Source organism: Apus apus, chromosome Z (assembly GCF_020740795.1).
Source record: "Apus apus isolate bApuApu2 chromosome Z, bApuApu2.pri.cur, whole genome shotgun sequence".
NCBI lineage: Eukaryota > Metazoa > Chordata > Aves > Apodiformes > Apodidae > Apus > Apus apus.
The window spans coordinates 26,158,882-26,186,818 of NC_067312.1; the positions used below are offsets into that span (position 1 = coordinate 26,158,882).

At 38.9% G+C, this 27,937-nt stretch overlaps 2 protein-coding genes across 7 annotated transcripts in view; one reads left to right on the top strand and one right to left on the bottom strand.

Annotated features, from left to right (window-relative positions):
• Positions 1-945: 945 nt before the first annotated feature.
• On the top strand, positions 946-23,074 carry POC5 (POC5 centriolar protein). Of its 2 annotated transcripts, none has more exons than XM_051642059.1 (10): positions 946-985; positions 9,156-9,352; positions 9,733-9,909; positions 12,493-12,597; positions 13,350-13,529; positions 15,730-15,892; positions 18,933-19,045; positions 19,843-19,956; positions 20,822-20,998; positions 22,636-23,074. In XM_051642059.1, the coding sequence occupies exons 2-10, from the start codon at positions 9,191-9,193 to the stop codon at positions 22,783-22,785; spliced, it is 1,341 nt and encodes a 446-aa protein (XP_051498019.1). In that variant the 5' UTR covers positions 946-985; positions 9,156-9,190; the 3' UTR covers positions 22,786-23,074. The 2 variants fall into 2 exon arrangements, with proteins under 2 accessions (XP_051498019.1, XP_051498020.1); XM_051642060.1 differs by having other exon boundaries at positions 20,855-20,998.
• ANKDD1B (ankyrin repeat and death domain containing 1B) overlaps positions 20,994-27,937 on the bottom strand; it is a 35,289-nt gene continuing 28,345 nt past the window's right edge. For 3 of the 5 annotated variants that reach the window (XM_051642055.1, XM_051642054.1, XM_051642053.1), the window contains 3 exons: positions 25,280-25,478; positions 24,446-24,577; positions 23,067-24,105 (listed from right to left, as the gene is read on the bottom strand). In XM_051642055.1, coding sequence (XP_051498015.1) covers positions 24,047-24,105; positions 24,446-24,577; positions 25,280-25,478 — 390 coding nt within the window. In that variant the 3' untranslated portion in view covers positions 23,067-24,046. Of the gene's footprint in view, positions 21,418-23,066; positions 24,106-24,445; positions 24,694-25,279; positions 25,479-27,937 lie in introns of those variants that run through there. The other 2 variants (XR_007891774.1, XM_051642056.1) reach the window with 2 other exon arrangements.

Below are 27,937 nucleotides of genomic sequence, written 5' to 3' on the forward strand. Positions count from 1 at the left end.
GCCTCCCCCGCCCCTCCAGCCCCTGCCCCGCCGCCCCCCGCCCGTTCCCCGCGCAGGAGCCCGGGCAGGCCCGGGGAGCGCCGGGAGGGAGGGCGGGGGGGCCCTGCCCCGCCGAGCCAGGGGATTGGCTGTTTTGCCGCCAAACTGCCTAATCGGAGGCCGCTTTGTACCCGCAGCCGGAGCCAATGGGAGAGGCGCTTCTTCTTCCGCTCCGGTCGTTTGAAACCGTCCGGCTGGGCGGCCGGGGGGTTGGTGCCCGCCGTGAGAGGGGCTGTCGGGGCCGGCCGGGAGCGCTGCGCCCCGGTGCACCGCGGCCTCCACAGACCGGGACCTCCACGGTACCTTCTCCGTAAGCTGGTGCTCCTTTCCGCGGCTTTACCCGCAAGCCCCTGTCACCCGGGCTTCCCGGGGATCTGTGGGAAGCCCCTGTCTCCGGGTGGTTGGCTGGTTCCCTTAAGGGCCCTGTTCTGAAGCGGGGGGGGGGTGTCCTTGGCACGGGGCGGCTCGTTGCGGGCGCTGGTGACGGCCCTGGTCGCTCGGACGAGCTCTGCAGCGACAGGGGCAGTTGCAGAGGAGCTGTGCTGAGACCTTTACAAAGGTGGGCTTGAGCCGCGCTGGCCTGCAAGGGGGTCCGGTTGCGGGGAAAGCCTGTCTCTGTGTGTACGGGGAGGTGGGGTGGTTCTGTTCCCTAGGTGTTGGGTTCTCTGGCCCGAGTGGGAGGTTGCGTTATTTGGAAAACGTCACTTTCAGTCAAACCCAGAAGCACAAAATCTCGGGCATAGCTCATGCTATTCAGAATTGAGGAGGAGAGTAGCCGTGGCGAGTCAGGCCGGAGATCGTCATAGTTGTGTCCTGTTTTTAAAAGTAGCTGTCTTCGAATTGTAGTTACACAGTTACGGCTTGGAAGCAACTACTGCTGTTAGCAGGAATCTTTCTTAAGTTGGACATGTTTTGGCTGATGCTTGAGGAAGACTAGAACAATACGGTAGGCACTTGTTTGTCCCCATACATTGATTTGCAGCTTAGCCAATCGATTTGTTGACCCAGAGATTATGCCTTATTTAGTATCCCTGGACTTTACTTTCAGAAACTTATCCAGTATTTTCTTGAACTTGTCCACTGCGATCATGGCAGATAAGTTATTCTTAGTATGATGTGGCAATAATGCCTGTAAATATCACTTTACAAGAAGTGTATTTATCCTAATTTATCACAGTAATCCAATCTGTTCTGTATATAAGCAGATTTCTCAAATTTTAAGTCTACTGGGATTTTCACTGGAATGTTGCAATCATAAAAATGCAAGTTTAGACACAAACATTAGAGGTACAGACAGGCAAAACAGAAGTGTGGGAAAGCTCAAACTTCAAGTGGCAACCTGTTAGTGGAATCTAAAGTGGCATTCAAGCTGTTAAAGGCAATCAGGTGGAGAACAGGTGGACACCCGCAGTGGAGAGCTGATCCACAGGTATACCGAAAAGGGAAGGGAAAAGGAGGCAAACACACTGAGCTTGAAGTGACAGTGAGTGACTCGTGAGACTTATGTCAAATAGGTAAGCCGCTGTTACAGATTTGAAGGAGAGAGTGCTCTGGAGTGGAGAAGTAGCACCACTTGTGATGAAGGAACCTTTTGAGTTTTTGAAGACCACAAATTTTAAAGTATTTTCAGTGATAAGCAGAGAATTGGATACGCAAGACTGAGTGTCAAGGGCTTGACCTCAGAAAAGTGAAAATGGAAGTCAGGACAGTGGTCTTAAGGTTCGTAACAAACTTTTTGGGAGAAATCTTTCTCTTCCTCTTCATTGGACACATCACACATCACCATGTGAAACTCCATTTACCCTTCTGTTTTTCAGAAGAATTGATGGTAGTTCCTTTTAAGTGGACTGAGAAGGAAAGAGAACTGTATTTATGATTTCTGGCTGCAAATATACATTTAATTCCTTTAAGTCCTAGACAGTTGGTCCTTTGTGATCCTCCTTATTGCCCATCACCCTGTATTGAATACCTCCAGGACTTTTCAGGTATGCAGGACCCACAATTCAAGAAACATGTAAGTGGGAAGGTTTATGAAAGCTGACTTTTTAAGATTACTGAAGAAGTGTTTTTTGGGTATTAAAAGAATGTATCAACTAAAGGAAGGGGGAGTGCTAATATAAACTTACTTGGTGGGGTACAGAGGCCAAAACCAAAGGAGGAGATAGGAAATAATTTGTGGGAGAGAGGAAAAAAGAAAATTATCCGAGCAGGAGACAGTGAAAACGGAAGAGATGAGGAAGCGAATATAGTAAACGTTCCCAAGGCTTTGTATTTTGCACTTTAAAAATATGGTCATTAGGGCTCAGTAGGAAGTAGGAAGATGGTAATCCTATCTTTTGAACCTTGGGCTATTGGAAATCTCAGCATTTGAAATTGTTTTTATACCGTTTTTAGAATGCCCATCTTCAGCCCAGAAACAAATTTCCCATTCTGAAAGGTGTGGATACCTGTGTCAAAGAGATCTTCTGTGGTGCAGTAAGAATTAGTATCCGGAATTACACAGAGAACAGAAGGACAATAGATTTCCATCTGTATTCCTATAGAGAAAGCTGTAAGAGTATTGATTTCTTCTGACATTTTTAAAAAGTGTTATTCTTAAGGAGGATATTCCTGCCAATGTAATGACAGTAAAAACTATTTATTTAAAAATAACATTTCTGTTAGAAGAGGCATCTGTTTAAGAAACAACTGAGAATATTATAATTGACAGTTTTAAATGTCTAGAAAAAAAATTCTTTGGTTGTTTGCTACATTGTACATGCAGTCAGTTCTTCTGTTTATTTATAGTGGTGGTCTTCCCAAGCTTGCTCACTGCTGACAGCTTCCTTCTGAACATGTCTGATGATTGTTTATGATGTGCACCAGGCAACTATATCACTCTGCCATTCATTCATTAACAAATTCACCTTGCTTAATACTCAGTTCCCACTCATTTTGTAGTTCCTGTCATTCCCTCCCTATATCCTTTGGAGTTCATTTTCCCCGTGTCCTATCAAGCTTTATCACAAGAGCTTTAGTTCTTCACCAAAGGACTTGCTCAGGGCTGCAGTAGATTAGAAGATATATGTTATCTTTCAGAAAGTCTTCAAGTTTCTTGTCATTTCTACAACGTTGCCTGTTTCCCAGAGGTTAAAACAATAGCTCATTATCTCGCTTAGAAATTGCTGGAATGTTTGACATTATCTAAGGCGTCACCTGTCATTCCAGGTGTTAGGCTTCTCACATGATGTTGTAAGAACTGATTTTTTTTCAATGGATTTTTTTTTTTCTCTTGGAGTAGGAACGTGGCCCAATTAATTTCAGAAAGGAAATGTTATGATTTTTTTCTGCATAAAATTTACCAAGATATGCTGGAAGTCTTAACAGTGTGGGTTTTTCCTTTTCTGTGCTTAGCATTCTCATGAGAAGACGCAAAGATACTAGATGAAGTTTTTGTCCTAGTCTTTTGAAAGCAGCAGCTTTTTGTCCTTTAATAACTGGTCATTCCTATTAGAGTTGTGGGTGGGTTGCTTATTTTCCCTTTGATAGCATTCTATCCAAAACAGGGTATTTTTGACAAAAGTAAGTTTTGCTAGTTGTCCTGTAGAAGTTCAACTCCACTTTTGTCACCTGGTGGAATGGGCATGTACAACAGAAACACTGTTAAATTAAGGCAGTATTTTCTTCATGTGGATTGACTTTGTCCCTTTTGGTCTACCTGTTTATGATCAATTTGTTTCTGCAATTTGTATGCAGCTTTGTTTGTGGTCATATCTCATGGCATAAGTGTTTTTTATTATTTTTTATTCAGTGATAGTAATTAATCTGTGTTTCAAATGCCTTCTGTAGTTGGAAAACAAGATGAGGTTGTCATGTGACTAATTTTGAAAGACCAGAGTTCTTTTATTAACTGGTTGATTATCAAGCAGGTTCTAAGGCATTGTAGAGAATGACAGAGGAAAGTAGTATTAATAAAGAACAGCTTTGCCAGTGACAAAACATCTAGAATAGAATAGTTGCAGTTGGAAGGGACCTACAGTGTTCATCTAGCCCAACTGCTTGACCGATTCAGTGCTGACCAGAGGTTAAAGCTTGTTGTTAAGGGCATTGTCCAACTGCCTCCTAAAAACTGACAAGCTTGGGGCATTGATCACCTCTCTAGGAAGCCTGTTCCAGTGTCTGACCGCCCTCTTGGGAAATAAATGTTTCCTAATGTCAGGTCTGAACCTCCCCTGGTGCAGCTTTGGACCATTCCCACGTGTCTTGTCAGTGGAACCCATGGAGGAGAGATCAGCACCTCCCTCTCCATGTCCCCTCCTCAGGAAGCTGTAGAGAGCAATGAGGTTGCACTTCAGCTTCCTTTTCTCCAGGCTAGGCAAACCCAAATTGTTTATCCACTCCTGTTAGCAGTCCATTACTGTTGAAAAAGAGAAACACTGGGGCCACAGCTAAGAAACAGGATTATTGACAGGGATATACTGTACTCCTCTTATATAATTTAAAAGGACCTTTTTAATTTTGTTTAGACCTTTTTTATCATTTGATGCTTTTAAAATAGATATTAATACCTTTTCCTTGTAAAAATAATCTGCTGTTTTGTAGAGATTTTTTCATTTACTTCCAGTTGAGTTCTATAAGACTTTGTCCATTCAATCAATCCTTTAGGGCTGTTAGTAACCTTGTGTGCTAGTTTGGTTTGGCATGGGTTTTGTTAGAGGGGGAGAGGCCCCAGAGGTGGCTCCTGTAAGAATCTGGAAAGCTCCCCCTGCTCCAGACCTCTGGCCAGCTCAACCGTTAGGGAGACAGTAGGTGCACTTCTGCATTTAACATGTGAATATGAGACCAGAGGAGAGCAGTGCAGAGCAGAAGTTACCAAGGTCAGTGAGCAAGAAGCGGGAGGAGGTGCTGGAGGAAAAGTCCACTCATCCAGTCCACACTTCCCAATTTTCTTAATACAAATATTGTGGTAGACAGTGTCAAACGCCTTGCTTTTGTCAAGGTAGTCAAGGTGGATGACATTTGCTGCTCTCCCCTCATCCAGCCAACCAGTTATGACACCACAGAAGACTAACAGATTGGTCAAGCATGACTTACCCGTGGTAGATCCATGTTGACCACTCCCAATAACTTCCTGTTCTTCAACGTGCTTAGAAATGACATCCAGAACTTTTCGCTCCAGCACCTTCCCAGGGGCAGAGGTGTGAGTAACCAGCCTGTAGTTTTGTGGTTCATCCTTCTTGCCTTTTTTGAAGACTGGAGTAATACTGGCCTTCCTCCAGTTGTCAGGCACCTCCCCTGTTCTCCATTACCTTTCAAAGATGATGGATAGTGGCCCAGCAATAACATCTGCCACTTCTCCTGTCACTTGTAGGTGCATCCCGTCAGGGCCCATGGACTTAAAGATACCAGTTTGGCCAAGTGGTATCTAACCCGTTCCTCCTCTACTGATGAAAAGTCTTCCTCTCTCCAGACCTTTCCCCTTAACTGCTACTGGAATTTTTTAAATTAATTTTTGGATTGTATGTTTAAGCTATAGTACAGTTTGTTCACAGTTTCACAGTGAACCCTAAATACTTTTATTCTGAAAATCTTTTTAACTAGGAGATTTAAAAAGAAAAGGTTGTTAATTGGCTTACTTTGGTACATAGTATAATGCCACGTAACAGTTATATTGGTTTTTAACTTTAATGGGAAAGCCTGTGTATTAGTCATATATACACATTTCCTATACCTATGTGATTTAAAAATGCATAATATAAGGTAAAAAACATCTTATCTAATCTAAAGAAAATACTGTATAATCAAATGTCTTTTGATGATCACCTTTGGAACTCCCACAAATAAATGGTAATGTTATGGAATATGAAATGTGACTGTCTTTAGTAGCATCTTTGTCATGGCTACAAAAATACCTATTTTTCTTTGCAGTAATAGTAATGCTTAAAGATAGTATTAACCTTATATGATCTGGAACATATTTTTTAACTAACGTTTTTGTTTAAGGTGCCTATTATAGTATGCAGTTCTGGCATCTAGCAAAGGCTTTCCGTGTAACAATTGCAGTGCATCTAGTTGTAATTGGAATGAATGAGAAACATTTCCACTCCTTCACACATATACCTAATTTTTAGACTTGCAATTTTAGTTACAGTTATTCATCATCACTTTGTGACGGGATGAATATGAAGAGATGCTTCATTATGCTATAGTGTCTCTGAAGACTGAACAGTATGTCTCAGTGGTCAGAATAATTAGCACTGTATAAACTTAGTGTTTTGTGATGCATTAGTAACACTGGATTTTATGGTTATATGTTGGTTGCTTTTGTGACTGCCATTTAGAATGAGAACGGTCTGTTAATTTTGCTTCAGAAGAAACAGTAAACAAGCATAACTGCTTTAAATTAGCTTCTATTCTTTATCATGTTATTTCATGATAAAAATATTTACCTACAGTTTTCTCTTCACCCTCATTTTGTGACCCTTGAGGGTGGCATCTCTCTACTGTTTAGAGGAGCACTGGGTGGAAGATGTGTATATAATTTTACTACCGGAGACTAAGCAGCCTTGAAATGCTGTGTAAATCTGGTGCTAATCATTGTCTTGGCATAAATGTTTATAGCTAATATATATATATATATATATATATATATATATATATATATATATGAACTTGCTGATCAAAGCTACATAACTCTCTATTGGCAGGACTTTACCAGTGTGATTGCAAAGCAGAATGCAGACACTGAAAGTTGTTCATTTCATATTAGCAAAAGAGACATGAGTAAAAATAATTCTGTCTTTTTAAATTGTGTTTTGTTTTCCTTGGAATATAAAGCAGCCTTAGTAAGCTATCACTTACCATTTAGTTAACTCACGTCAATATAATATAATTAAAAATTCCCTAGAAAGAGAGATTAAAAAAAAAAGGAATGTAGTTGAAGTGGGGGTGGTAGTATTGGTTGTGCTCTGTATCATTCCATGATGAGTCTGTAATGAGTTTAGGTGCGTTCTGACACCCAAGCCAATACCTCTCTTTCCAGTATGTCATGAGGATAAATGCTTTATCATTTTAATAAATTAATGGAGTATCTTAGTTCATAAGGACAAGATATCCATTCTCCTCATGCAGAATTACTGCAGTTGTTCTTCTGAGTATCAGACTGCCCTAGGAAATGTAGGAGGCAAGTTTTTTGTATTCATTGAAAGCATGAGAATGGAGATTTGGAGAGAGAGAATATTCTATAACGTAAGTAGATCTTGAATTAGAATGTGAATGATGTTAGAAAAGCTTCTGTCAACAGAAAAGTTTAAAGTGCAACCTTTGCATTTTCATTTTTACATTTGGAAGGTTATTAGCTTGATCCAGTGTAGCTTTGTCCTGTGTGGGAATTGTACCAAGTTGCATAAGAATCAAATCAATAGAAGCTGCTAGAAGTATTTTTTACTATGGCAATTACTCTTGAAAATTCAAACATTGTAGAAAAATTTCCACTGTAGTAAAAGGTATTCCCGCAACTCCTAGAATGAGGGTTTAAAAAGAAATGACAATACATAGTATTTTGATGGGGGGAATATAGTATCCTCATCTGTTGTAATAGGTTGAGGTTCCAAAAATTGCTGTCTGATAGATTCAAATAAATGTAACATTGAAACTATAGTCTGAGTATAGTGTTAGTTAGTACCTTGAAGTTTCCTCTGCTGCAGAGCTTCTCAGGCTTGCAGTGTTTTTTTGCCCTTCTGCATGAAGGAAGACCAAAACAATTTCCAGTGCCATGTTCATGGAGTATTCTTTGGTGTTTTGGCTTTCTCCTCAGGCTTTTTAAACTGAAGTGTTTCCACTGTGATGTGTAGTTGTATATGACCTTGTGAGAAACACCAAAAAGCCATTGTAACTGCCTCTGTGCCACAGTTCTTCCTTATTTCATTCTTGTTTTGGAGCATGAGTGTAGTAGTTGCAGTTGAGCCTACTTGATGGGGAAGAGTGTTTAGCCAGGCAGCTCCTCTCACTTCATTTGGACAGGAGCCCTAACAGTAACTGTGTAAGAGTGGCAACCATCAGACCATGGCCTTGAATAATGAGAAACATACATTTACACTGCCCACTGAAAATAGTACTTTATGGCAAACAGTTAAGCTTATCTCTGCATGCTTGTACCAAAAATTGGTACCTATCCACTATGAAACCAGTTGTACAGACAATACTTGTTTTCAGAAGCAAAGGCTAAAATGTTGGAGGTTTCCTCTCTCGACTTATCAAAGAAGGAGAGCATTCTTTTGAAATTGTCCTGGTTGTTGTTAATATGAGGAAGTTGCTAATCTCCTTTCCAAATTTTTGTATTCAGCTGTCAACCTAAATAGCAAATTTTCTGTAAGGACTAACTAAACATGAAACAATATTTAATTTCCTCTGTTTACTTAAATTCTTTATTCTTAGCCCATTCACGTCTTCCCATCAGTTAGAACCCAAACACATGCCCATTTGCTTCTGAGTGTGGGTTAATTTTTTTTGCAGTGGTAGTTATCCACAGCACCTGAAAGTGAGACCTTACTGTGTAAGGCATTTTACAGATTTGTAGTAGATAGTTCCTTGCTCAATGAGTTTAAGATCTAATTAGATGAGCAAATTAAAAGTTGTAAGTAAAATGGATGCAGGTACATACCAACATAAATCTATACCCATAGGTTGTGTTGTGAATGCACAAAGGCAGATCTCAGGCTTCAAGAGTTTACAGTCTCATTAAGGAAAATGGCAGAAGTTTTTAGATTTCTGACCTGAGGTCTTAATCGACAAGAAGTCTTTAATGAGAGAGATGCTTTTTTTTTCTGACAATGCTATTTTTTTTTGTACTTGCTGTGAGCATTTTCTTTAAAATGAAATTACATGGAAAGATTCAGTTATTGAAGAAAGCAGTGGGTTTGATTTTACTAACTTTACAATAAAACTGTTGGTTTAAGTATACTTGTATCTTGGAAGCATATATTTTAATTAGGTTGTTTGTTTTAGATGGGAAAAGAAGGTTTCTTATGGGATACATGTTTTGAGTGTGGTTTTTTTTCTTATTGTCTGACTTCTAACTTCCTCACAGAATGTAGCCTTTCCAGCATAACAATCTTTATTCTTTGTTTCATTTTCAGTCTTACTGTCAGTGAAGGAGCCTTCTGAAGACAATATGGAACAACTTAACCCTGTTCTTTCAGAGGAAACTTCTTCGGAAGGTTCCCCACATGGTCCAAGAGAAATCAGTGAAACAATAGTGACTGAGTCACATTTACCAGATGAAAAAGTAACTGAAATAGAAAACATACTTGATCTCTGGAGTGGAAGTCTTAAGGTACTTATTTTGTATCAAGTCTTTAAAAATCACACACAGTGTGTTGTAGAATAAATGAGAGTGTAATAAAAGTTGCAGTTTGATTGCACTGGGAAATGGTAGTTTTCTTTTTGATTGTTTTTGTAGTTGCGTATTGCATATAAGCACTAGAATATCTTGTTTCAAAAACTTTAGAATAACTTTCTCCATTAGAGATGTTCACTTTTTATTCAATAGTTCATTATGTCTACTAGCATTTATAGACATAAGCAGCCTATGTAATGAAGGCATGACTGTAAATATTGATGTCTCATTAACTGCTAAGTGTTTTAAGATTTAAAGATTAGGGAGGAGGGAGTAACTTTACTAACTGCATTACTGTCATCCCTGTAACCTTTCAGACAAATGTTCTGACTGAACTGAGAAAATGGAAACTTAGTTTGATCGAACATCACAAGCTTCAAATGAGACAAGAAAAAGAGAAACACACTGCACATGTGAAACGATTGAGCAATGAGATGGAAAACCTGAAGGAGCTGCTGCATACTTATGAAGTCTCTATTGGCAGGAAAGATGAGGTAGTAGCTCAATTTCATAATTTAACAGTTACTTTCTTTTTAGAAATAATCCACACTGAATTTTTGAGTCCATCTTTTTGAACAAAATCTTCTTGCAGCAAGTAAGACAGAAGTAAATAATATAGAGAGACTGTACAGTAGAAAAAGAATCATTGTTGCTAATAATGTCTGTACTAACAATGGAAAGTTAATATGCTGTATGTACGTATTTTGCATTGTTTGCTTCTTAAATCTTGGATCTATTGTTATTCTTTATTTGTTTTGTATCTTGTATATTTGTGTATTTATACAAATTCTATGGATTGTACACCTGGGGTGTCTTGTGTTACACTTTCCTGCAGTCAATGGTATCAGAAACTTCGACATTAATTAGAATTGTGGAAATGGATGTAAAATTCTGGCAGCTCTGCAATCACATAACGTATTGCTATTGTGAATTTTTAACCTTGTACTTGAGGACACTGAATGGGGTTTGGTTTTTAATTCCTATTTACCCTTTTTTTAAACAACAACAACAACAACAAATAACAACATCGACTGAAGGAGTTAAAATATGGATATAATGTTCTGTGCCCATTTGTAAAAGAGTCTGATCTTGCAGACCAAGCATATTGAAATGTTGAAACATTACAAGAACAGGATTAGTATAATGTTTAGCTAGTACATGTGTGCAGATCTATAGTTATTTCAGTGTATACCATTCAAATATATCTAATTCTGTTGGATATCATCAAATGGCACTCATGTTTAATGCACTATAATGCTCAGTGGTACTTTGAAAGCAGGTGCTTTTTTTTTTCTGCTACCAAATAAATTATTTCTTTAGCCAATTCTATAGTTCTGTTTCTAAAAAAAATTGTTTTCAATAGAAAATTATTATTGCCACCATCTTAACAGTAGGTGGCAGTGCTTCCATGTATCACACTGTATTTATAAAAGTTTCTGTATTCTGGCATGAGCATAACCCAGAATCCATCAGCCTCACACATATTATGAATACTGTAGACTTCTGGTTTCTCATGGGAAATCTCAAAAATGCTTTTAAGTGGCAAAAATATACTAATTAACAAATACGGATTTAGGCTAAGACTTCTAGTGTGTATCAACAGTTATTTATCATCAAAAGCTGCTATTTTATGTCAGCATATGATGCTTTTTCAACAAAAGTAACTGATTTATTGATTTCCTTTATTTATTTACTTGTTGATCATTTTAAAAAATTCTTCTAATTTTAGATAAATTCATTGTTACTTATATAGCTGAGACTAAGTTATTTGGAAACTGCAAAAAGTTAAAACTAGTCATATTTATGCAGAAAAAAGTAGTTCATACTGGACTTATTGAGATAGAGTAATATGAAAAACTCATTATTTAATATCTACAGATGGATTACTTTAAATGTATCAAACTGAACTTTATTTGTTTCTGAATTTTATTTTTTGAACGCTTTAGAGAAACAAAGCTTTTGTCTAGTAGTATTTGATTACACGTTCTAAAGATAGACTAAAGGACTTTGTATTCTGTACTGAAACAAAGTAAGAGTTTTGTGCTATTTGCTAGATAACTGTTGCTGTAAGGGTGAATTTTAAATGTAATTCATTTCATTGTTGTATGTTCAATAATAATTGTATGTTACAGAGGCAATATAACATACGCCAGGTGACTTATTAATACATATTACCATATAACATCATAGAATGTTGTCCCTCACAATCTTTGTGAAGTAGTTAAAATAGCTTTACTTTACTCCCAGAAGTCTGAAGATGGGTCACTATTGCCCTTAGGAGTTGCTTAGATGTTTCTGGTGTCAGAATCTAGCTTAAGAGGTTAGGCAAATAATAGGGAGAAATAACTCAGTGATTTGGTGTACCAAATTTGCATCATGCCTGACCTGATTTTTGATTAGGGAACCTCAGCTGTTTCTGTATACTAATTAAAACACATCTAGGGATCGATGTGAAAGTCCCTACTTGCCTCTCTGTCCAGTTAGGTCATTGTGCCTATCAAATATTTTGATTGCTACAGGCCTGTATGATATCTTCCACAATGACTTTTAAAAAGAATAACAATTCTTAATCAGATTTTTCTCATTCGTAGCAACCCCTTAGCTTGTTTATTCTGTTAAGACAATTAAGTAAGCTTTCTGTAGATAAATTATCTCTTTACACTTTTGTTAGTTCAGTTTAGCCCTTTATTAATTTTTAATAAAAAATTAGTCTAATTTATCAAGATGGTCTTTGAATCACTTCGTAGTGATTTTTCTGACCTTAACTGGAGTAACATTTCATTATTAGGAAGTATCACAGAAACCTGCAGATGTAGGATGAGATAACAATTCAGTTAAACTTTTATTAAACTATACAGTGAAAGTTTTTAAGTGCCTGAGAGTTGAAGCCACAGGAATTTCACTTCTGATTTGAACTCTATTGTTTCCTGCTTGATTAGAGTAAGGGGGAGATTTTGTAGAAAGTATCTGTTAAAAGCAAATGCTTTAAGTGAAGAATAACTGATGTGTAAAGTACATTCTATTTGACCTCACAAAGATCATAGCTATTGAAATGGTGTTAAAAAATATTTTTGCAGGTGATCGCTAATTTGACTCAAGCACTAGAGAGACAAAAGGAGAGAATAGAGTTGATGAGAAAGTTTACACTGTGGCGGATTCAGCATGTTAATGCCAAACAAGAGGTATGTGCTCAAAATAAAAAAGCAATCAAAATAACACCTCTCAACTCCGAAGGGTCAGAGTTGCTGCAGTTCCTGTTGCAGTTTGAAGAAATTACAGTGTTGCTATTTTGATGTGTTTTACCATGTCAGATAACAGTTTGAAAACATCAATTCTAAAAGAGTGCTGGTGTCAGAGTAGTCTGTGGGATGGGGAAACAAACCTATACTTGTCTTATATTGTGCCAATTACTGTGATCATCTCACTGCACATCACCACAGTTAAGAATATCTGAAATCTAAATTTATTAAAATGATAGGTGCTTTATGCTAATCATCTGCAGTCTTTGTGATTGCAGGTTTTATATGTTTTCTGCAGTGAATAAAGACATGCCTCTTACCCACTTCACTACATGGTTTCACATGTGTATGGTTTCACCCTATACTTGAGGTTGCTGATTAAGATTCATCAAGCTAAGAGTAAAAACGCTGTTCTCTGTAACCTAGGAGTTTGCATATATGGTTTCTTCTGCTGGGTACAGTAACGTTCCATGTCGTGTGCAGGAAAAAACATCGATCTGCTGATGCTATGTTTGTGTTGTTATGTTATGTTGCTATGTTATGCTGTGCTTCACTGAAGCACTCGTGACTCTGTATAGGCATTCCTATTTTGGTCTGTGTAATAAGTTAAAAAACAGTCATCCACACTCTCTTGAGTACTGAAAATTTTAGGAAACCTGAACTTGCATATGATGCAGTTATTTTTGTTTCCTTAGGAATATCAAAATAGAATAGCAGACAGACAATTCCAGACAGCTTTGATGAAGAAAGTATGGGCAGCATGGCGCTCTCTTAGTGAAGAAAAATGGAAAGAAAAGGTAGCAAAAGCCTGTCAGTTAAGGGCAGAAGATGTCTGTGTTCAACTTACCAATGACTATGAAGCCAAAATTGCAGAGGTAAAATAAGGTGTTTGTCTTTTTTTTCATTCTTTCCCTCCTTCACTCCCTCATCCCTCCAAAGTATCTCTTTCTCAGCAAACTCGAAAAACATCAGGAGTTCCCAGCAGAACAGAGCTCCCAAGGAGGCAAGAAGATCTGGGAAGGTCTAAGATCTCTACTGTGCTTTCTACATACGACTTTTGTTTCCCCGCATTAAAATGTTTCTTACCTGCACACATAGATGAATTAAACTGAACACTTGCTGAAATTAGAAAAATTTCTATTTGACCACCAGTAGGGAAGATGCTTTTTTAAGAGCATACTGTTAATATTGGCTATGCATTTTGAGGTCTTATAAAGAAGACAATTGAAATAGAAGACCATTAGTATTAGGAGTTATCATTTTGAGTACAATACTTTTTTCCCATAATAGCTGCTGTGTTAAATGCTGAATTTAAGATTGGTTTTGCCTTCAACTTGCCAATTAAGCCTATAAGTTTTCAGAGCTTAAGGTGAAGATACATTATCAAAGTGTGCATTGGTGTGCAAGTAGTTTACCTGGACTCTTAGTAAAGCCTTTAACACTGTTCCCTGAATTATTGTCCTGGAGAATGGCTGCTCACAGCTTGGATGGGTACACTCTTCATTGGCTAAAAAACTGGCTCGATGGCCAGGGCCAAAGAATTGTGGTGAACAGAGTTAAATCCAGTTGGTGGCCAGGCCTAAGTGATGTTCCCCAGGGCTCAGTGTTGGGGCCAGTTCTCATGAATGTCTTTATCAGTGACCTGGACAAGAGGATCAAGTGCACCCTCAGTGAAGTTTGCAGATGACACCAAGTTAGAAGGGGGTGTTGCTCTGCTTGAGGGTAGGAAGGCTCTGCATAGGGACCTGGACAGGCTGGATTGACGGGCTGAGTCCAGTTGTAGGGGGTTTAACAAGGCCAAGTGCTGGATGTGGCATTTGGGCCACAACAACCCCAGGCAATACTACAGGCTTTGGGAAAGAGTGGCAGGAAGGCTGCCCAGCAGAGAAGGAACTGGGGGTGTTGGTCGAGAGCTGGCTCAATATGAGCCAGCAGTGTACCCAGGTGGCCAAGAAGGCCAACATCATCCTGGTTTGTGTCAGAAGTAGAGTGGCCAGCAGGACTAGGAAAGTCATTGTACCCCTGTACTCAGCACTGGTGAGGCCACATCTTGAGTACTGTGTTCAGTTCTAGGCCACTCACTACAAGAAGGACATTGATTTTTCTGGAGTGTGTCCAGAGAAGGGCAGTGAAGTGGGTGAAAGGTCTGGAGAACAATTCTTAAGAGGAGTGGCTGAGGGAACTGGGAGAAAAGGGGGCTGGGGAAAACCTTTTTGTTCTCTACAACTATCTGAAAGGAGGTTTAGGGAGGTAGGAGTGGGTTTCTTCTCCCAAGTAACAAGTGATAGGACAAGAGGAAATGGTCTCAAGTTGTGCCAGGGGAGGCTTAGATTGGATATTAGAAGAAGCTTCTTAAATGAAAGGGTTATCAAACACTGGAACAGGCTGTCCCGGGAGGTGGTTGAATCACCATCCCTGGAGGTATTTAAAAGACAAGTAGATGTGGTTATTAGGGACCTGGTAGGGTTAGGCTAATAGTTTGACTTCATGATCTTAAAGGTCTTTTCAAACCAGAGCAATTCTGTGATTCTGGAAGTAAATATTATTTTAAAATATGCATTTTAAGAGCTTTGTATTTTACCAAGAAAGTAAATCTAAATTTTTTAAAACAAGCTTACCAAATGTGGCTTACCAGCAGAAAACAGTAAATAGTGAGTTACAAAGAAAACTTGGTCTGTCTTTTCTCAGCAGCTCAGGTTTTATGGTAGCTAGAAAGGAGAAATAGTTAATGATAATTCACCTTATGCTTAAGTAGTTTTCTGGGAACACTTTTGTTTCTATTGAGCTAATCCATGTTCCTCTGGAAATTGGCTTGTGCCAAATGCCAAACTTCTAAAAGATAAAACCTTGCAAGATGAATTTCTGCTTTGTTGGTTGGGTAGGGTCCGACAGTCCTTTTGAATCCACTTTTCTTGGTATGCTCTAGTACAAATCATGTGCTGTATTACAAAGAAATTATCTGGTGAAGTGATAATGCATATGGTTGTAAATGTAGTGACTTTTAAAGCTGATTGAGGAATATGTTCGTAATTTGCATTCAGAAGCATGGGACAGCTTTGCTTACTCTCTTTGTAGCTAACTGCTGCTTTGGAAGAGTCGAAGGCTGAGATGCTGCAACTGCACAGTGAAAGAGAACAATATGAAGACACCATGAAGAAAGCCTTTATGCGTGGTGTTTGTGCTTTGAATCTGGAAGCTATGACCATGTTTCAGAGCAAGGACAGTAGAACAGATACTGGTCAGTACAAAAAGCAGCTCTGATCTGGTAGTGTGTGTGGGCTTTTTCTTGAGTTTGTTTGTTTGGGTTTGCTTGTTTTAAGGGATTCTTCCTTTATTTAATGTGAGCACTTGTGGCAATACAGAGTTTATCAGACTCCTAATGCTTTAAAAAGTTCTGTTGGATACGCTGAGAAATATTCTCGTGCTGAGCTTTGCACTGCTGTAGTTGAAAAGGTGGAATGTGTTCTCTTCATCCTACCCTGCTGTGAGGGTGGCAATCTGCAACTGAAGGCAGGAGTCAGGGATGGCCAACTTCTTGAAATACCATGGAAGATTATCCATTACTTCTGTCAGCAGCCAGGTTATGAGGTAGCAGCCAGGTTATGAGGTAGTGAAGGAGAAATCCTGGAAAATCCTCCTCTTTTCTCTGGAATCTCAGTGTACAATGGATCTGCTTTTTCCAGACAGCTCTCCCCTCTTTCTTAATCTTGCCTTTCAGTGCTAAAAGGGCAAGTAAATCTCTCAGATTTTGTTTTTAGTTGCAGTTCTGTGCCAGAACAGGAAACACCAGGGTAATTATATCAGCAGCGCACTTGTAAAACTCAGGCAGCTACACAAGAAAGAGCTGCAACCCCTTAGTGATTCAATGAAGTCTCCCACTCCTAGTGAGACCATCTGTAGCAGTAGAAGGAGAATCATGCTGATGCAGCAGCCTACCTTAAAGAGAAAATAGTTCTGCCAGCAGGTATGTCACAGTTGTATAAGTGCTTTGACAACCAACTGTACTGTCAGCAGCTGTAAAGGTGTTAGACAAGTAACTTCAGTTGCTAAACGTAACAATCTTATACCAGAAATTTCTGAACTATGGCCAAGAAATTCCTCCTCCCAAAACTGTAGGTATGAAGAGGAAATAAAAAAACTGAAAAAGGTATAAGAGGATACTTAACCTGAGAAGCTATCTCAGTCTGTTAAACAAATGTTTATTTGTGCAGTTTTGTATTTGGGCAGTTGCTTAGGAAACTGGAGTGTGAAATTGGCTAAATGCAGTAGCTGTGTGCTAGTAAAAACATAGGATCAGTATTTGGGGAAGGTCAATAATGAATTAGATACTGAGATCAGAAATAAAGTTACAGGGCATTCCCCAAGTACCTAATTTTTCACTGTGTTATAAATTAAGAACTACTGTCTCCTGAGTCTTTATATTTGTTGTGGTTTTTTTTTCCCAAAAATACGAAACAGTCACTGCGTCTCCCATATAGTGATGGGTAACTGAGAGGTGTGAAACAGGAAAGCACTGTTTATGTAAACCTGTTAAAAAGAGGTTAAGTAGGAAGGAAATGAAGAAAACTGGGCTGTAGAGCTGCCATGACCATCCTCTGGGATTCATGGAGTAAACAGTTTGCTTGAGTTTTACTGTGAAGCAGGAGCTAATACTCTACACAGACAGCATCTAGAGGTTTTTCTGTGCTGGACAAAGCTGGGGTGCCTGTACCCAGCTTTCTGGGTGTCCAGCATCATGCTGCTTGATTCCCTGAGGTCACCGTAGTCCTCATCAGGCTTCATAAAATCTCACAGTTGCTGTTGTCCTTGGTCCCATGCTTGTCATCTTCTTCCACTGCCTCTCATTCCACCTTCTCCCCTTCCCCAGGCACACTATTGCTTTCTAGCTACAGTCAGACAGTACTTTTAATTAAGTTAGTTACGTAATTATTTAACATGATTGTACAACCGTTTACTTGCATTCTTCCTCCAATATATCAGAACAGTGATCAGGACCTCTGGGGACTTCAAACATCAGATAAGATTATTATTGTGATTTGTTCTAGTCTTGTAATCTGTGGACATTAAAACTTCCATGTGCCAGAGTCAGTCAGTGATAATACATTTATAGGAACACAGCAATGCCACCTACTATCATTAGAAATAGCTGCAGAATTTATTCCCTTTACAGATTCATTATTATTTTTTTTAATTATCATTATAATGTACATTTAATATACATACAATATACAAATAACATACATATAATATACATTATAATGTATGTTATTAACATTGTGCTAGTATCACAACCTTAATGGTCCATAATATTCAAAGTCAATGTTGATGGTCTAAAATCTATCTGGCTGATTTACTGACAGATTTTTTTTGTTATTATTATCTTATTTTTAACCTCTCAATATCTTTAATGGAATACTGCAGGCACAAGAATTCATTACTTCTTATGTTAAGTACCTTACACAGCTTTTTTTAAGTAACCCAGGTCAGATCTGATTAGTCTGTAACCATGCATTGGTCCTGTGTATGCTTAAGCTTTATGTGTGTGTACTTACATATATGTACAAAGTGCATATTCTTGCATGCCTTCACTCTTGAATTCTTTTAATATTGCACTGATTTGAGTTACCTTCCTTATATTCTTCCTGCTCATGTCAAGAAAAAAAACCCGAACTCCCACCACATGGTGTCACTCTAGTCCCTGGAATGAGCACCCATAGAACATCCCAGCCCTACAGCCAGGATGTCACCAGTGTCCAGCCATTGTATATGGAGGTTAGATACTGCTGAGCATGATCTATGGCTGCTTGAGATTGCAGCATGTTCTTAGGTAAAATAATTTTTTCTTTTACTGACAGCCCCCTTAAGGTTGTTATGCCCTTGCAGAAGTCCAGAATACCCTGTGCATGTTTTGCTGCTCTCTGTCTGAACTGGATTTCGGCCTGTAGCATAAGAGCACCTCTTGCATATTGGATTTAGTATTGGCAAGCAGTAGGGAGACTGTCAATTCTTTGCATGACAAGTATGTGCCACAGGGATGTTGAGGCATAACACAGAAGCTAGGCCTTTGGAGAAGAATATTTCCAAGTATCTGAAAAGAAGGAATGTTTATATATATTCACATAAATACACACACAGACCTATAAAGAACACGTGGATCCTCTTAATTATATTTTACAGAAATCCAAACAGAACAGTAAAATTTTTAGTGTCAACTTTTTTTCTCTTTAGAGTTTTCTAGATTATCTGCTGATTCCATTACTTTGTGTTTCTAATAATAGATGTAGGAAGTAGGAGAAATGATAATGGTACCATTGCTGCAGGAAGGCTGCCTGCTTCACAATATAATCTCCCTTCAACACCACCAGCGACAGCTTTTCAGCTGGAAGACATGGTAAGCATGTAGCTGGAACAGAAATGTATTTGCTAGTGACAAAAAAAACCTGTCTTGGTTGAAACTTTTTTGAAGATAAATGCCATAGCTCATGAATTTAAGGAATTTAAAGACAATCTAAGTGTAAAGAGAAACCTATGGTTATGTCCAGACTGCATTGTGTAAATCAAGTGACTGGGGTGCAGCTGCTGTGACTTGCTATACTTTGAATTAAGCTCTGTGTTTTATATTGATGAGAATGCATTGAACTGATGAAGACTCTAATAAGCAGAACTTGTTCTTCAAGGTTCTTTCTGGAAAAAAGCTGTTAAGAGTTTTTTGCAAAAAGCGTCAACTTAATATAATCTGGAAAGAAGAAAAGCTGGCTGAACTTGCATCTTCTTTTCAAAAAGTGAAATATATATAGACACTGTGGGAACTCAGCTTGTTGTCATGTCAGCTTAGCCAGATCCAGTAGCTTAAGATGTTCTGGACCTGCCCTGGAGTCCTGCTGAAGACACTGTCCCTGTAAAATCATTTCACGCTAGAGTACAGGTTAGATCAGAGAAGATGTGCTTGTCTTTCTTCCTCATTTTTTATTCTAATAGCATCATATGTTACGCACACTGTTTGTACTATTTTTAGATAAGTATTCTTAAATTAGCCTAAAAAGAGTAAAACTAGAGCTAAAATATTTGCAAAGAAGTTGAATTTAGAAGGGTAATTTTGAATAGTCAAAAAACTGACTGCCTAAGGAATAAAACTTTATTTTCTAGAAAGTTATACTCATTCTTTGTAAACTCTGGTTTCATTCACAGTTTTCTACCCACTTGGGTCATGCAAGCACTTCTCAGACCAGGTTAGATTCTGATTCTTCAGTAATCATCACTAGCACAGCTGCAGGATCTGGTGTGGCATCAACTCAAAAACTGGTAACATGCTAAAATCAGCTGTTTATTTTTTAAGGCATAATTATAACAAATGTTAGTTTGGCTGTTGTTATCTCTGCATTTTTTTCAGAGCAGCTCAAGTATGCAGTTGAGGAAACTGCCATGGAGCTTACATAGCTATGTGAAGGCCTGCAAATGCTCATTAATGCTACAGAAACCTATTTATGTTAGGAGCAATTTTAAATGGTTTCTGGAAGCGTGGTGGAGGAATGTGGCAAAATGAAGAATAAAAGAGTGCATGTACACTTACATATAGCTCTACAGAAACAATTGGTGTTTCACATTGGACTGTTTTGTTCTGGAAAGATTATGCATTCCTCTAGCATCCTGTGGTTTGAAATTTCTCTCTCATTCCCTGTTCTCTGTCTGTTGCTAACTGTCTTTTTTACTTTTCTCCACTGTATTCCATGTTGCTCTCCTGTCTTTTTCCCATCTGATACAGTTTGCTACCAGCTGTTAGAGAAAGATGCAGCATTTTACTGCATGGAAGCTTTTTAGCATCTGCTATGTCACTGCTGGAAAGGCTTTACAGCATGATAGAAACGCCTGCAGCTGTCACTCCAGTATGCAGCCATGGAGCCCAACTATGCATGCTGCTTCATTTTTGCCAATTTAGACTTATTCCTCTCAGTACAGAAGTCTCTTGCTTGAAATGCTAAGAGTGGAAAAAAATTTAATAAACCAGGTTGGAACTAGGTGGAGCAAATTCAGTACTGTATGACATAATTGGATTACCTGCAACATCCTATGTTCTGTTCAGGCATGTGCCTGATAAAACTAAGCATACAATCTAGAGCAAATAAATAATATGTTTAGAAATTTTTACCAAATAACACTTTATTTGTAGCCCATGGCAAAAGTAATAACATCTGCTCAACAGAAAGCAGGAAGAACAATCACTGCTCGAATCACAGGCCGAGCTGATGGGGGACAAAAAGCCAGAATGTGTGGTAGTGTAGCAGTGATGGGAGTTGCACCACCCATGAGTTCAGTCATTGTTGAAAAACATCATCCAGTCACTCAGGTAAGTAAGAATTATGTTTGTAACAGTCCATCTGGTAGTAGTTTAAAGAAAAATGAACACCATTAAGAGGTATTAGACAAGGCTCAGACTTGCTTCCTGTTTGAAATAACAAGCAGTACTGTCCTTGGGCTGGGCAGGAGGCACTGCTGAGGAGAGGAAGGAAATATTGCCACTTTAATCTATTTGTCTTGTTTCTGTAGCAATTCTTTCATGGGTGTAGTAATCTTGGCTGTCTCTTTCTTGGCCAGCCCTTCGAGGAGTCTTCCTCTTCGTAGGAGTGGTCAGTTGGCACAGCAATATTGGGTGTCATCACCAAGCACAATTTAAAAGTCAAGCCTCATGATGGGTAGCAGGAAGAGTGACTGAACCAGAGGTGACAGAGATATACATTAGACTGACAGGCTGAGTGTAACAAATCACTGGGGGAAAAAGTAAAAACAGGGAAAAAACCAAATAATTCATTAAGCCTGCTGCTTGTATTTTGAGTCTTCCCCTTCCCCTCAAGAAAATATGGAAATAAGTGCATTAATAGTATATGAAATCAACATATAAGAAGACCATAAACAGTGGCCTAAGTGGCCTGGCAATTACTACCCTCTAGGCCAATCTGAGGAAAAAAAGTATTTTCACTGGAGGTGTATGAAACAGTTGAAGACTTTTCTTATGTTTTGACCTGTGAAGTAGGATCTGAGTTTTCTTTGTGCTGTCTGGAAGTCCAGTTTCTCTTCAGCAGTACTGCCAGAATAAGCAGAGCTTTTTTTGAAGTGGAGATACCAGTAACTGTGTGAGGGATGTTCTGCTTTCACTCATTTCCTGCAGTGAATCAGAGCCCTGTGGCAGGCTGCATGTATCTTGTGAGAATTCATGCTCATATGCAGAAATTCTTACTATAATTAACCCTAGGAGGTTAAGGTTTTGATGTGAGGTTTCTTCCATTATGAACAATTTCTGGATTCAGATTGCATGACTCCTGTGACATTGAAGTACCTGAACTACTGTACTAAAAACTGACTTCTCAAAATGTAGTAAATGTGACAGTACAAGAGATACATTTCACATATTCTTTCTGCAAACAAACATGTAAGTGGAAATCAATCACATGGAATTACTTCTCTTGATTTAATCTGACAAGTTTACCTTTGTTAAAAGTAGCATGACTACTGTTTATTGCAGTAAGGTGGCTAGGTTTTTTTGGGAGAAAATTCATTAGTGTTAAATAAAAGCAAAACTTTTCCTTTCAGAGATCAGAGACCTTTAAAGACTTCCTCATAGCAAATATTGAACTTCAAAAGGAATGTTGACGTGATTAAATTAACACTACTGAGGAAAATTCTGACTGAGTTGGTAAAGAACCAAAGAAACCAACCTTGAAATAAGATTGAGGTGATAAAAGCTCAGGGTACCTAGTTGATTGGAAGTTTAGTACTTTATATTCTACAAAGTGTGTTACAGATAAGGAAGAAAATTACTCATTCTGCTAAAGTAATTGTTTGGGGTTTGGTGTTAGTTTTTTTAAAAGCATATTTCAGTTTGCTGGGTTGGAAGTCTTTCTGTTTAAACTACAGCCTTCTTAGAGCTATTATAATGGAATTTTTTTTTAAGCATTAAGTATTTTGTTGTATCTGATTACTTTTTAGCAAACCATATCCCAAGCCACTGCTGCTAAGTATCCTCGAACTGTGCTCCATTCTTCTGGCTCTACCACTTCGAGATCCGCAGGACAAGTTGGGCGAATGCTTCAGGGACAAACTCATACCTGTGTTCAGTCGATAAAAGTTGTTGACTGAGTGTATGTCCTTCTCACCAGTGGGGTTTTTTATGAAGGTACAATTTAAACCTTTTCCCAATCTTTTTCAATGTGATGTAGGAAGGCCTAAAGTATGTATCATGTTTTTACCCTTTTCTAAAACAATTTTTCTGAAGTGAAAGTGCTTTTATAGTAAACATCCGGAGGGGATAAAAATAACTTGAAATGTTGTTCTACCTCCAAAGTATTTGAGAACTTATTTTATTAATATAAACACTTTGTATTTAAGAAATCTTTTGCACACTTTTAAATAAAGGACTGAATGTGGGTTTTTTGTCTGAATCTCTTTTAGTTCCAATGTTACAACATCTACTTTTAAGTTACATTTTATTTTTCATCTTTTAGCACAAACAGTAAGATTCAGTACAAAATGATGCTAGCTATATATAGACAGAGAGGGCAAGTCAATTCTTCCATTACATGGTTAAACTATTACTATTTTGTTACAGAGAAGACTACAAAGATAGACCTTTTACATAATTTTTCAGACACATAATATATTCAATAATGAGAAAACCTTAAACATGTTTGGCAAGACACTACCAAATATTAATTCAAGACATGAGCAAGAAATGTGTAATTGCTAGATGCGTTAAATGTCATATGCTCTTTTTTGAGTATGTATACAACATTATGCAGCTAGCCACACGTGGCTTTAGACATTACATTTTTGTGTATTTTCACTGCATAAATAAATCACGTGCTGAAAAAGAAAGACCTGTTCTAATTGTAGCACTAATTAAACAAGAGAAAAAGCCCTCTTCAGACAAGAACGCTACAATCCCTATAATCTTTATAAAAACCTGAATCCCGAGTGAGGCCAGGTGCCAACCTATTTCTGGAAGTGTTGATTTATACACATAATTTTCATTTTTTAAATTATTTTTTTTCAGGTGGAAAACATTTGCATTTCATGTCAAACACGAGATAGCTTAATTTGCAGTTCCAATACAGAATTAGTGTACCAAGCCAGGTATAGAAAATGTAGGGGGATGGTTCTTGCTTAGCAGTATAGGCATAAATACTTAGCCATTCACTCATCTTTTAAGTCACTGTCTAGCAAGCATGTGAGAAAGAACTAACCCATATTTCAGGAGTGCAAGCTCTTCTAGTTTGGAGAAGGTCACATGGCTTCAGAATTGTTTGGGTTTTTTTCTGGAAGAGAAATTACTTGTATTTGCAAGTCACTTTCTATCTGGCATGTATAATTCCATCATATTTGCCATGTTTTATTGATGAACTCATGAAATTTTACACTTTCTGGAGTCTGTATTAGTGCCACTTGCAGCTCTGATGTTCTCTGTAAAGTAAGAGGAGAAAACACTTTATTGACCTGCTCTGCTTTTACAAGGTCAGATAAATCTAACTGTAGGATGGCCAATCTCATTTTAACCAGGTTTGCAGGACACAGGAGGAAAGCAAAGTTTCCACAATTTTATTTTCCTTTAGAAATCTCAAGTCTCACTTAAACACTCTTCCTCAAGCAACCTCACCCCCCAGGAAGGGCAAATTCCCAGAAAGTGAGAGTCCTCCAGCTCCACCACAGTCCCACCTTCCCAGCACCAGCAAGGACCTCAGAGGTGCACTGCAGTCTCACAGAGGACAGTGTAATGTGCCCTGCACACCACAAAACAACTCACCAGCTAAAGGCTGAAATCCTGCTTCCACCAGGTCTTCATATATATGTTTGACAGGGTTCTGATGAGCCAGCAATATACCATGCAACCAGATGAGCAACATTCTGTTTCCATGTTCCTTGTAACTTTTTTTCCCTATGCAATACACAAAGCATTTGTCTATTCCATATGCTGCAAACAGTGTATTTTGTGCTTTTGCACCTTTAGAGTTCCAAGAGGTTTTAAAACCTACTCATTTACTCCTTCCTCACCTAGGAGCAAAATGAAGACTGAGACTTACAAAGGTTAAAAAAAACAAACCAAACCAAAGTCTAGGTTTATCCTAAGGCTACTGTAAAGGAGGGGTGGGGAAGTTAATACATTTTAAAATGCTTTCATTTGTCCAGAACATGTGGAAATATGTCCTGGAGAATTAGTAAACAAGTACAATGCATGCTACAGAAATATTGTTTTCCCAGCACTTAGAGGTGCCTGATACTAGAAACTCCTGCTTCATGGCAGCTGTGAAGACAGAGCATGAACAATATCTTCCTGTGTCACAAGGCTCCCCATGTCCTTACTTGGCCGGCAAGATCCTTCAATGCTGCTGACTGCTCCTGCTTTTGATTTCCAAAGATGAAGGTTCCTTCAGGCCAAGAAGGAGAACAGAAGTGGCCTGTACTTCTACAGCACCACTTCCCAGGAACCAGGAACAAGGTCTGTATCCATTCACTGCTCTTTTTCATCACGTGAATAAGAGCAGTACAGCCAGTGTCTGTGATACATAGTTCAAAAAGCAACTCTACCTTGTGGGTTTTATAGCTTATATATCATGTCTAGCCATTCAGATATTGTTACCTGTCCATTGTTCTTCAATAGCTTTAATTTGTTGATCTGTGAACTTCCAGAACAGGGCCATTTTTTTCCATTCCTGGGGTTTTAATTGGTTGTATGCTAGATTCCAAAGGGAGGAACGGATTTGCTTGGTCTGTGTACTGTGATCTTGTTTGAAGGACAAGCCGAAGTCTGACCCATCATCACTATGAGCCAGATGTTTCTAAAAAGAAAGCAAATGTTCAGTAATGCAGCTGGGAACCTTAGCTTAGTGAGCAGTGAACTCCATGTCCTGTACAGCCACATGTAGATATTCACAGGTGATTTGCTCAGAACAGGTAAAAGGACTGTGTTTGGCTAGTAGAGCTCTTTGGGAGATGTCTTAGGATGGATGATGTTATTACAGTCAACAGAAACAAAGCTTCCTATGTCTATTGCTATGTCTTAGTAAGGAGGAATTAGTAAGATCTACTTTCTTTCTCTTGCACATCATAGCATCATAGAATGCCATGGTGGAAAGGACCTCAAGGATCATCTGGTCCAACCTTTCTTGGGTAACACTATACTTTATTTGAGGTTGCTCAGCACCCTGTCAAGCTGAGACATAGAACTGTCCAATGTGGGGGAATCTACCACTTCCCTTGGGAGACTATTCTGATTTTTGACTGTCCTCATGGTGAAAAATTTACCTCTTGTTTCCAATCAGAATCTCCTCAGAAGCAACTTGTGCCCATTACCCCTTGTCTTTTCCATGAGTCTCCATCTTCTTGGTAGCTACCCTTTAAGTACTGGAACACTGTAATAAGATCTCCCCAAAACCTTATCAAGGCTGAACCAACTCAGTTTTCTCAGTTTTCTCATATGGCAGGTCCTCCAGTCCTCTGATCATCCTTGTGGCCCTTCTCTGGACCTTCTCCAGCCTGTCCACATCCTCTTTGTAGAGTGGGGACCAAAACTGAACACAGTATTCCAGGTGTGGTCTGACCAGCGCTGAGTAGAGTGGGATGATGACTTCTTCATCTCTGCTGGTGATGCCCTTGTTGATGCAGCCCATCATCCTGTTGGCTTTCTTTGCTGCTGCAGCTCACTGCTCACTCACATTGAGCCTGTTATCCACGAAGCTCCCCAGGTCCCTTTCCACAGGCTGCTCTCCAGCCAGATGGGTCCTAGTCTGAACTGTGCTCCTGGGTTATGTGTTCCCAGATTTAAGACCTTACACTTCTCCCTGCTGAACTTCATAATCCTACTAGCCCATTCCTCCAGTCTGTCTAGGTCATACTGGAGGGTGGCTCTCCCTTCTGGAGTGTCAACCTCTCCACTCATCTTGGTGTCATCAGCTATTGATACACTATAGCAAGTAACAGCAAGTACTAGGCCTGCACTGCTGTGCTCCTTGGCTCTGTCTACTTTACATACCCCATTTTGAACATGGCTGCATCTCAGCCACAGTTCTTATTCTTTCCTCTTCCTTCTCCAAATGCTAACCTCTCCTTGGGAAGAGGCTAGGCACCATGGGCATCATGCTGGTCCTGCCTCTGCCCTGTCTGCTGCACTTGGCTTCAGGGGGGACTACCAGCTGATTTGATGACAGCATGAGCCACTGGGTTTAGCAGGCAGAGCCCTGTCCAGCGAAGAGTCTAAGCACCAAAATGCAAATGCCTGTTGATCCCGGATCTAGTTCTATTGCCTGCATAAGCAAAATCTGATAGATAACTAAAACTGCAGGCATTGTACCCTCCAGATTAAAAGTGATGTTGCTGCTGTATGAATGGTGCATCTGCAACAGGAGCGATGAGGTTGCTTCTTGTTTCAGCACCTCTGCAAAAACCACATTTAGCAATGATTTCAGCCCTAGGGGAGCAGTTCCCAGGGGGAAGTTTGACTCCTAGTGTGGGTAAACTCAAACTATTTCTATGTTTCATTATGTTTATGTGCTAGTCCTGTTTCAAATCAGTTTCCAAAGAGAAAAACGTGTTCAGGAAGTTGATACAGGATTACAAAGCCAGATACTTAGAAAAAAAAGGAAATGACAGCATGCCACATTTTAGAAGTGCTAAGCATAGAATACTCCCAGATTAAATTCAGAAAAATACAACAGGGTTATTTTCTAACCTTATGAGAGCCTTGCAAGGAAAAACAAAAAACCAAAACAAAACAAAAAAACCCCACACAAAACAAAACAACAACAACAACAAAACACCCCAAAAATAAACCAACTTAGTTCAGTAACTAAGCATTGTCTTGTATGTTTGATGCCATTTTTCTGATGCACACTTTATTTCATGCTTTCTGACTTGTGAAAGGTGAGGTTTAGGACATTCTAGAAGATAGCTCCAGGCTCTCTCTGGTTTACTGCTTCTCTTCTGAGGTTTAAAAAAAAAAAAAGGCAAATGGAAAAAAACCTTTTTTCTCCTTTTGCATCAGCACAGTTTCTTTGTGGCAATGGCAGGTGGGAACAGTAACAGCAGCCCTCAAGAAGCAGTATACAGAAAAAAAGGTCACAGAGGGAACAAGATACTCTCTCACACCCATTAGTATTATGTGCACTTCCTCACAACAACATGACACTTCCTCTTGAACTAATGCCTTTTCACAGAGGATAAGTCAGTGCAATGTAACAAAAAGTTTTTACAATAAAGTTCAAAACAGTGTAGTTTCCTGTATAGAAACACCACCTGAATG

Bases quoted from the DNA above. Each gene is read 5' to 3' on its own strand.
- POC5 (XM_051642059.1), top strand. From the start codon at position 9,191: ATGGAACAACTTAACCCTGTTCTTTCAGAGGAAACTTCTTCGGAAGGT. The intron at 9,910-12,492 runs GTAGTAGCTCAA...ATATTTTTGCAG, and splicing joins CTATTGGCAGGAAAGATGAG to GTGATCGCTAATTTGACTCA. The intron at 13,530-15,729 runs GTAAAATAAGGT...CTCTCTTTGTAG, and splicing joins ATGAAGCCAAAATTGCAGAG to CTAACTGCTGCTTTGGAAGA.